Source organism: Ananas comosus, linkage group 4 (genome assembly GCF_001540865.1).
Source record: "Ananas comosus cultivar F153 linkage group 4, ASM154086v1, whole genome shotgun sequence".
Lineage (NCBI taxonomy): Eukaryota > Viridiplantae > Streptophyta > Magnoliopsida > Poales > Bromeliaceae > Ananas > Ananas comosus.
The window spans coordinates 10,604,166-10,614,941 of record NC_033624.1 but is presented as its reverse complement, the minus strand read 5'-3'; the positions used below and the strand labels follow the sequence as shown (position 1 = coordinate 10,614,941).

Here is a 10,776-nt window from a genome sequence, read left to right as displayed (position 1 = left end):
GGGAGGAGGAAGGAGGAGGAGGAGGTGTGGTAGCGACAGCAGCGGGAGCGGCGTCGGCGTCGTAATAACAGATGCGGCAGAAGCCGCGGCCTCGCCATGGCGTGGACGGGGGAGTGAGGGGGGCGGGCCTGTTTCGTTTTGTCGAGGATGGACGGTTGGATGGGTATTTGGTAAGGAGGGATCGGACGGTGGAGGTTGAAGTTCACGGCGGAACGGACGGTTCATAGGACGCGCGGGACCGGCCCTATTCCCGCCACGCTTTAACAGGAGCGTCCTTCCGATAGTAGAAGTGGCCTCTTTACCCCCCCTTCTTTTTTCTGATTTCGGAGATTTAATTTACAATAATAGGAAAATTCACAATTACACGAATATCGTGCTTTCATCTTCAGTGAGTGGGGTGGGAAACAAGATGAAGTTCACGAAGCTTATAAAATTTCTTGCCTTCAAGCTTCATGCTTTCTAAACAGTCCTAAATAAAATTAGGACGGAAGTAGAAAAAAAAAAAAAAGGTACTCCTTTCGCAATAGTCTTTTTATAATATCTTTTATATTTTATGATGGAATTGTGAGAATTATATCTCAATCAAATTAACCTGATTTGCATAACGTGTTACAATTACAAAGAAAAAATGAACTAAAAATATTTTATTATTATTATATATAAAGCATTCTGCCTACAGCCATACGGGTATAGAAATTTACATGGTAGAATGTCTCAAACGCATATTTTATTATTATTATATATAAAGTATTCTGCCTACAGCCATACGGGTATAGAAATTTACATGGTAGAATGTCTCAAACGCATTTGAAGAATCCAGCTAAATGCCTCAGCTTTTATGGCTATCACAGTTCGGTTACTTAGTTGCCAGGGGAAGCTAGAATTCAAATTCACTACTTATACCGTGCTTTTCTTTTCTCAAATCCTGATTTTGGGTGATTCTGTCATCTAGAGCTGCCATGAATGGGGTTTTTCTGACTTTTTCTTCGGTTTAAACCTTGCCCAATGTCTTTGGTGTTTTCATGTAGCCTGATGGTGGTTCAGGAAAAAGCCGGCATCCATTGCTCGCAGGATACTGTATTGGTTCAGGGGTCTAATCCATTTTCTCCCCTTCCTAAACTGGGTTATTATTACCCATCAGTTGTACCAAGCTCTTTACTTCAATGAAATTGCCTTCGTTTCCTCGAAAAACCATTTTTCGCTCAATCAAGCTCACAGCACAAACAAATAAACCAGGCTCACGCTCAAAATTAAGTCAAGCATAGAAATAACCTGGCCTGCTGAGGCCCTAAGTAAAACCAAATTGAAACCTTGTGCCCAGCGGCTGGGCAATCCTTAAAATAACAATGACAAGTTTTTAACTAAGAATCAAATACCGCACTCGATATCGAGTGATTCAAAGCTTTTACAGACAGCCGAAAAAGAGACAAATAAAGAAGGGATTTCTTTATCTCCGAGAAAAAGAAATAAGAATCAAATAATCAAGGGCTACAGCATATGATCCGCATGTAACAATTGCATAAGAACAAAATATCTATTGTACATCAAGGGAAAAGAAAAAAATGCATCTCCTGTTATTTGCATTTCTTTTCTCTTATTTGGTGATATAAATGAGGAGCCACATCGTCGATTGCTCTCCTGAGGTCAGTGATGTCACTACTTAGTAGCATGAATAAATAGAAATGTAGCAACTGCTTCTTGCGGAACTAGCTTCATCCTTGAAATAAGTTGTTGAGATAACCTACCTCCCTTTAGCACTTGAGCCTTCTTGTTGTCACATTCTTTTGACAAGTAGATATACAACCAAAAAGTCACTTATTCTTCCTAAATTGAGCAAGTGAGCAGAGTTTAGTATATCTATACACTCTCCAGTATTTTGTATCATGCCTGTCTCAAAACCAATGTTCCCCTAAACTAGGCTTATTGGCTTCTACCATATCTAGCTCGCTATTGGTGTGCATCAAAATTCTGATCAAAATTATCATCTACAGTAATATTAGGCCTCACAGTCAAAATTCATGCCAGTAAGCTTATCAACCTCTGCCTCTGGCTGTGTCAGTGCAGTCAGAGCTGTCTAGTTTCAACTTATCTTCTTGGCACAGAGTATGGTCTTGGCCGGACTACGGTCATAATCTTGCACATAATCGTCAATGCGTCATACCATATCTGCAGCGCTCATGAACCTGCAAGTGAACAGATGTTTGTTAAGAAAAGTTTGTGGAGACATAGCTTTAACACAAGTTTCATTATACAAATAGAATAATGTTATGGAGACATAGCTTTAACACAAGTTTCATTATACAAATAGAATAATGTTATCATGAGTGGTAAAGGTGAATTTTGCCACCATAGAAAGCTTGAGTACATGTATGAACAAATATCTCTTTTTAAACATCATATAGCAAAGTGAAGCATCACCAAAGAGGGAAGGAACATAAAATTACAAAGCCATGTAAAGGTGCTGCATATGCTGCAGTGTTTTTGCATTACAAAATATGTATGATATAGCATGTGCAATTCTCCTTGTCTCTTTTTTGACTTTCATCATTTCCCAAAGCCTTGTGCTAGCATTTTTCAAGAAATTCCACAACAATAGTGAACTTAACCACCAAACTACTCCTAAAGAAATATTTTCTTGCCGCCCATGCTGATGGACACCAGTTGGCAGATACAATGCCAGTATTCTTCAAATAATATCACCAAAGTGCACTATTCATGGTGCTGAATAAATTTCTCAGTTCTCTTCAACTAAAAGGGTTCAGAGTTCCTTTTTCAACCTCTTACATAAATTTTTGATTCATTTAATTGATTAAACTTAAAAAACCTTAAAGTCGAAGCAATCCTAATACTTTGAAGAAAATTTCACAAAAATTCCTAACGAAAATTTGAGAAGATCGTTCACAGCTAGCCCTGATGAGAATTACTTGTGTACTCATAAGATAAAATATAATGAAACTCATGGCTTATTTTGAGCTAGGCTCCTATAATATCTATAGTACTGGGGCTCCGGTACTATAGTCTCGTTTTTAACCTTAGAATGTTCAAATCAACGATCCACACTGTTAAAACTGATCTAAAGTAGTTGATGTTTTTAGGAATAAATTTTTATAGTTTTTCGACATTGTTTACTTTATAATCAAACTATTTTAAAATTGTCAATTTTCAATGGATACTATAACGAGTTTGTAATTTAACGGTGTAAAAGAATCTAAATTTATTCAAATTTTGATAGAAAATACTTTAAACTATCTAGATCAAGGTCAGCAACCTTGATCTTAAATTCAAAAGTCCTATCGTCAAATTTTAAAGATTATTCAATTTCCACCGTTCATTTTTTACATGATTTACTTACTAAGTAAACAATGACAAAAGAATTAAAATTTTATTCCTAAGAACTCCATATATCCTAGATCATATTTAACGGTATGGATTATTGATTTGAACAACCTCAAAACTAAAATAAGTCTATAGTACCAGAGTTCTGGTAGCATAGATAGTATAGTAGCCTCGTTCGCTTACTTTTATATATAAGCCATGAGTTAAAAAAAATGTATTAATCTTAAATAAAAATCAACTAGTTAGATATGTTAATTATTATTATCTTTAGATTAATGATTTTTAACATAAAATTAACCATGATTATATCTTAATTTTAGTAATTTAAAAAATTTAAACCAAACAAAAAATTTTTATTGGAATCAAATAAACCAAACCAAACCAACCCGAGCAAATTGTTTCAGTTCGGTTTAGTTTGGTTCATGCTTCTAATTCTGTTTGGTTCGGTTTTACAAAAACTGCAAACACCGAAGCAAACTGACCAATGCTCACCCTTACCGTTAAGTACGCTAGACCCACAACAAATTATGACAAATTACATGTACATTTTTAGGGTTCCACAGGTAGAGTTTCCTTCTTTAAATTATGGAAAGAGGTATGATGGAATCAAGATGAAATTAATGGGCTGTTTGATTCAAGGTTTGTAATACTCCGGGAATGTTGTATATTTTACATTTGGAATGGCAAATTTGTTACTAACTTATTAAGCCACTAGGGTTGAGAAGTTGTTAAAAATTAGTATGTTCTTATTAATGGACTACTAATGATTCCCATCAAGCATGGAAATGATAATACCTCTAAACTCATGATAATCTAGTATTCCTAACACCTACGAATCTACAATGATTTCAATATTTCACTAAACCTTTTACAACTATCCAACTTGAGTTGAATGGTAATGATTTGAATACTAAACCTTTCAATAGAAAAATTAGAGGATTACCAGAATATTACAAACCATGAACTAATCGGCCCCTAAGGTTTAATTTAATTAATAGTCAGTCTTCTCGAAATTTTAACCCATATTTCAGTGATGCTTCAAAGATGATAAATTACATGAAGTTAGTGACAAATAAAAAGTAGATCAATTTAATGCAGGAATTGAAAACTTTGTTCATGCATTTGTATGAAAAAATAAGATGAAACTTGCAGTTAAATTTGAAACATTTTATGAAATTTGCATGCCAATTGTCATGTACCATGCCCAACACTCTATAAAATGTCAGTTCGAAACCATCTCAATACACCCTAGGTATCACTACCACCAAAGTGTTAATGAATAATATATAATAATATTGCATAGTTTCGTGCCATACAGTGTCAGTTGAATTTCTCTATCATGCAAAATCTAGCTAGTAAAACAACAAGGTCACAAACATATTGCACATATGAGCAATTTCAAGTAGGTTCGAGCTCAAAAACCCAGTCACCCTATACAATTCAATACATTTTCTGTTACTATTCTATATTGAACTAGTTAAATATCGGCATTCAAGTCACGAATAAGTGTAGCAACTACAGGAACAAGAAGAATGAGGTGCAGCAGAGAGAAGCAAACATTTTCCTTTTAGAATTTCCCTACTCAACAAGAACTAAAAACGATAAATACTGAAACCAAGAAAATGATCTATTTTAGTAGATCAAGACATATTTGGTTTTGATTAGGTTAATCTGATTCGACTAAGTCAGCAATTACTGCAGATTGACATTATTTGGGCCAATTAATAAGTTTGGGGCCTTTGGGCCTAAGAAAAAGCCTACATTGGGCTTCGTCAAGTTATTTAGTTGCATTTTCCTAATATTCTGGATTCTTAGGATGGATAGTCCTCCATGTTAATTAGGAAAGCCGATTACTGTTCGCACTTGAGATGATTGAGTGCTCAGTTGGAAGGTTACCTCTATAGATAGACCTATTCTCGAAAGATAGCAAAAGCTATTTGGATCAGATAAAAAATAGAAAACTCACTTGGACAAAAATGGTTAGAGTATGACTTATTTGTCATATTCATTGCAATGAGATACCTGATCAACAGCCCTTCATTGTATAAATGGAATATAGGGGGTGTCAAAATTCAGAATTCATGAATTTAATTGATTAAGCAATGAAATTTCATTTCGGCAAGTCAACAACTATTTCTTTCTCTATGTATCTTCCTTCTCTGTTCCTTAATACCTCTATTTCTTTGTATATGCATTCTCTATGTAACTTCCCTCTCTCCACTTCTTAGTATATGCCTATAAGGAGAGTTCAAATCTACATTAATTAATCATGTGCACCTCTCTAAATAAGAAGGTGCCAGTCAAGCACAGGGCATTATAAAAAAGAAAGCTGCGCAAAAGTTGTGCTCATATATGAATGTACTCACTTCTTAATATTATTCAAACAATCTGTATAGAGCCTTTGTTATACTAGTGCAATACTTCCATATAATTATTCTAGGAATTTCAAAATGCACAAACAATATAGTCATATGACTGGTCATGATTCATAAATAATTCCCTTGTCAGCTTTAAAACCAACCAAGTATCCTTGCCTAGAACTTGCGATAATTTAAGAAATGGGAACTTTTGCACCAAGTAGGTAAGTACTCACTAAGTGAAAGGGAATATTAGATCTCACTGCATAAGAGATAAAACAAAGAAGGAGCCAATGTTTGTGCGAATCTGTTTTGGCGCGCTTGTGCGAATAGATGGGTGTATGCTCGAGTGTGTGATCATTCACGTGTGTGTGTTGGGATGGGAGTGGGTGTGTTTTCTCCTGGGCATATCTGCAAGAATGTGTATGCGCCTGCATGTCTGTGTGTGCACATGCATTTTCATAGGTGTGGGAAGGTTTGGAATTTGTAAAGGAATAGAGAAAATGAAGTGAAGGAGAAAAACCTTCCTACTGGCTCAATTTCTGTACACCAAGCACCCACTGCACATGCATTTCCTTCTTCCAACCGACTTCTAAAAATTTCTTCCCGTTATTCATATATAATTTTATTGGTGATGATAATTAGGTAACCGCAAGATAACCGAGGAAAATTGGAAGCATTTTTATTGCCGGACAGAGATTCATCACCCTCTTGACAAAACCAAATTTTCTTTTGCGAGACAAAAATGTAGAACAAGACTACTTAGTAGTAAGGCAGCAGAAAAAAAAATTTCTAGGGCGAGTATGCTATCTTAAAAAAGGGCACGAGGATTATCAATAACTGCATTCGCTTAATGTAGCAAGTGATATAAGATTCTAAAAGAAGCACCATGTAAGAAAGAACTCATGGCAAAATATATGCAAGAACACTTACCGAGTAATTACCTCAATTGTCGATAGCCATCGACATGGATCAAAACACCCTTCGAGCTGGACATGCAATCGTGGATAAATAACCAAAGCTTCAGTTAACTCAATCAAACTTCAGGAAATGAAGGCATCTTGAGGGCTTCCAAGTCCCTGCTTCCACATCATACCTATCACTGTCTCTGCCTCTGACCTCCTCCCAACATTCCAATAAGCCTTGTACATAATCAAGAACGTCTTCCTCGTCAGGTTAAACCTATAATTTTCCATCTCATCCAAAACACTGTGCATCTCCTCCAACCTATTCTGCTTCCCATACATAACCATCTTACAGTGATACAAAGATCGGCACAGCCTCCATCCAGCATACTCAGCCAGCCTGACGAACCTCGTCAGTCGGTCCACCGCATCACACCGAAAATAACTCGAGATAATGGAGCGCATCACACCTACCGTTGTGACCACGGTGTTCCGCTTGAGCGCCTCATCTATGAGCTGCTCCATCGCCTCCACCAAGCCTTCCTGTGCGTAAACCCTAATGAGAAGCACATTTAGCCAAGGTCTGTACTCATCATCTTTTAAGCACTTCATCAACCCCTCAATCTTCTGAATCCGCTCCGGATCAGAGCTCTTGCAATAGGCGCATATCATCAAACGGATCAAAGGCGTCTCGTGTTCACTGACCTGCTCGCACACCAGATCGTAGACCCTCTCCATCTTCTCCAGCTCGCCCGCGTGAGCATACCCGCGGAGCAACAGAAGGTGCGTGCGCGCGTCCGGCTTCACAGGCCCTGCCTCCATGGACTGGAATGTGCTCTCCATCCGGTCCCAGCGCCACGCGGTAACGTAAGCGGCGATCACAGTGTTGTAGGTCTCGATCGAGCGCCGGACCCCGGTCTCGTCCATGGCGCGGAGTACGGCCTCCATGTGTTCGACGAGGAGGGAGCGGCCGTAGAGTGAAAGGAGGATGTTGTAGGTGACGACGGTGGGGGCGCCGCAGCGGGGGTTCCGGCGGAGGTCCTCGAACACGGCGACGCACTTGCGCGTAAGGCCGTTGTACATGTAGGCGGACATGAGGGCGTTGTAGAGGCAGGGCTCGGCGGCGACGGTGGAGAGCGCGTCGGCGAAGAGGGCGGCAGCGAGGTCGACGTTGCGGGCGCGCCCCGCGAGGGCGATCGCCTTGGCATACTCCTCCGGGAGGAGAGGGATCGCGGCGTCGCCGAGCTTCCTCCTCCAGCTGAACACCTGGGGCAAAGCAACGACAACGAGAGCGTAAGGGACGACGATCCCGGATCGAGAGGGCTAGGGTTTGATTTACCTCGAGGGCAAGGAGCGGGCGGGGCTTGAGGAGGGAGAGGAGGTGGACGGAGGCGGAGCCGTCGGGGGAGCGGCGGAGGAGGGAGGCGGCGCCGCAGGAGGAGAGGATAGGGGAGGGGTCAGAGGCGTCGGGGGAGGCGAGGAGCTCGGCGGCGAGGACGGAGACGGCGGAGCGGAGATCGTCGGCGTCGGCGTCAGAGTCGGAGGAGGAGGAGGAGAGGAGGCGAAGAGAAGAAGAGGGGATTAGGGTTTGGGGGAAGGATAAGGCATAGTGGCGATGGTGGTGGCCGCGGTGGCGGTGGCGGTGGCGGTGGCGGAGAAGGAGATGGGACGCCCTCGCGAGGGAGGAAGGCGACGGGCGCATTGCGGGGCGATGAGTGAGGTTTTCTCGTTTTGGACGGCGGAGATGGAATGCGACTATGCGAGCCGACGAAAGTAACAAGATCGCACGACTGCTGCATCAGGCATTTTGTACGGTTGAAATTTTTGGTTTTATTATTACGGGTGGTCGAGATGGATGAGAGGGAGCTGGGACTAGCCTGACTGACCGCTTTGCACTGATCGAGTCGTGCATAGCGGCGCAGCGGTGAGCAACATCAAATATCAAATCAAATAGAATAAATGAATTGGGAATTCTCAAAATGAACTTTCTGCATTTTCAGATTAGGGCACCTGTATCATATGCATTCTCATTATTACTCATTAGAAGATGTCCTCTTATGGTACACATTCTTATTGATACTCATCAAAGAACTTCTTCTTATGGCTGCTTCTTTTCGTTTCCTTCCCATCGTCTCCGTTGTGGTGGTTCACCATCTCCTCATGAACGCAGCCATCCTTTCATATGTCATGGCGTTCCCTCTCTCTATTCCACGTGTGCTATTTTGTGAGGTTCTTGGCACTTCCAATTGTGCTGCGCCATTAATGCATCGCCAGGCCGGTGAGGCGGTGTGTCCTGTGGCCGTCCTCTTTGGCGGCGCATGCTAGGGGTTAAGCCCTCTCCGCATTTTGTGGTTCTAGGGACTATGCGGTACCGGTCCTCCTTAATGCTCATCCTTTTTTCCGTCGTTCTTTTCCTTCCTCTTCGTCTCTGTCATGCTGTCCAGTCAACGAAGTGCTGTGTCCTGTGGTCGCCCTCTTAGGCAACCTATGTTAGTATCTTCTTCTATGAATGGCAGGTGTTGTCCGATCGTGATGGTAGGCCTATACCCTACCCTTTACTGTTGTCTCAGGTTGTCCATTTGTTCCCTCATGTTGTCATCATCCCTTTGTACTTTTCTTTTGCTGCCTTTTCTCCTTTATTGTACTCCACTCAGGATATCTCTGCTTTCTTGGTGATAAATAATGGTTCAGTGTTGCTTTATCTGCACCTTACTATCGCTCTCTGTTCTTTTTATTCTCTATTCTGTTGTTACTGTGTTCTGGCATTTTCTATGGTTCCGCTAACTGATATCTAGAATGTTCTTTATTTGTTTTCCTATGTTTGATTCTCCTGTGCTTATTCTTTTATTTTTCATGATGCATGCAGGTGTGTGTATGATTGGTTAATGGTTATGAAACGATTACGAGGGTTAATTTGTGCAGTTGCAAGGTAATTTTTTCTCAGATTGTCTTATGTTGTAATTTCTTGGTTTCTTTATTCGATACTGTTGAGTCACACGCAAATTTGGCCTGGTGTTCGTTTTGGCTTTTTTTCATTGTAGCGATGGTAGCTATTTGTTCGAAATTGTTTTCATAATTTGTTGCGCGCCATCTGCCAGCGATTCTCTATGCCGGCACCGGCTTATAGTGTTCCAATTGAAAATGAGGGGCTCCTTAGTGTGTTTGATGTTGAGATCTCCAGAGGAGATTCTGTTATCAAGGGGATTAGGTATTGCAGCATGCCGTCCTCTACTGTCGATGAGGCAGAAAAGGATGCTGTGAGCCGTTGTGTTGGCACATTGCATGACGAGTTCGCCTTTGAGGTGAAAGATGCTAATCTAGATGAGCTAATTTTTTATGAGAACCTATATGGGCAAATTTCTATAGACTATAGCACTCTCCCCAGTGAATATAAAGGCCTCAAAGGTGATTACAAGCTCTTGAAAGGTTACTATTGTGGCCTGTTCGCTAAGAAAGAGCAACATATTAAGGGCATGTTTGGTTCATGATTGGAATAGGAATAAAAACTGTCACGCCCCAAGCCCGTCTCTTGGGTCGGATTCGGGCATGCCGACAGACTGCCGAACGGACAGGGTTTCCCCTGTACCGCAGACAGAGTCTCACCTGTACGTTCAAGGCGTCACAATCCATACAATGCGCGAGGTTCCAACCATGAACAGCATACAAACATAGATTGCATAAGGAAGATATCGAAAACATAAATACATCTATGCTATTACAAGCATTCAACTCACATATTACATTTTACATATTACATTACATTTTACATTCTTGATTCTTACTTCCAAATACAATCCAATTCTTACAATCTTATTACAACTTGGTTCTTTTCATTTTTATACCCCTAAGTAGCCGACTCAGGGTACTGCTATCTGGTCTCAGTGGTAGGGCGCTAATTACGGAGCTACGCCCTTTCCTCGCGCCGTCGCGCCGCTCGCGTGTAAACCTGTACCCCCAAAAATAACACGGGGGTGAGAACTATTGTCCATAGTTTCCAATGGGTATGGCCACCCAAGGGAAGAGCTCGACCCACCAGGTCCAAAAGAGGCACTGCAACATATTACTCCAACAAATATCCACAGATATAAATGATTCATGCAACTAACATTTATCATGTTCATGCCTCACAATATGCAATATGCAAATCATGCAACTCATGCAACTCATGCAAGTAGATT

At 40.9% G+C, this 10,776-nt stretch overlaps 1 protein-coding gene across 2 annotated transcripts; it reads right to left on the bottom strand.

The window, feature by feature from the left end:
• On the bottom strand, positions 1,265 to 8,518 carry LOC109709628 (pentatricopeptide repeat-containing protein At2g30780-like). Of its 2 annotated transcripts, none has more exons than XM_020231935.1 (3): positions 7,938 to 8,518; positions 6,638 to 7,864; positions 1,265 to 2,183 (listed from the first exon to the last, which is right to left on the bottom strand). In XM_020231935.1, the coding sequence occupies exons 1-2, from the start codon at positions 8,298 to 8,300 to the stop codon at positions 6,737 to 6,739; spliced, it is 1,491 nt and encodes a 496-aa protein (XP_020087524.1). In that variant the 5' UTR covers positions 8,301 to 8,518; the 3' UTR covers positions 1,265 to 2,183; positions 6,638 to 6,736. The 2 variants fall into 2 exon arrangements, with proteins under 2 accessions (XP_020087524.1, XP_020087523.1); XM_020231934.1 differs by having other exon boundaries at positions 6,627 to 7,864; positions 7,938 to 8,517.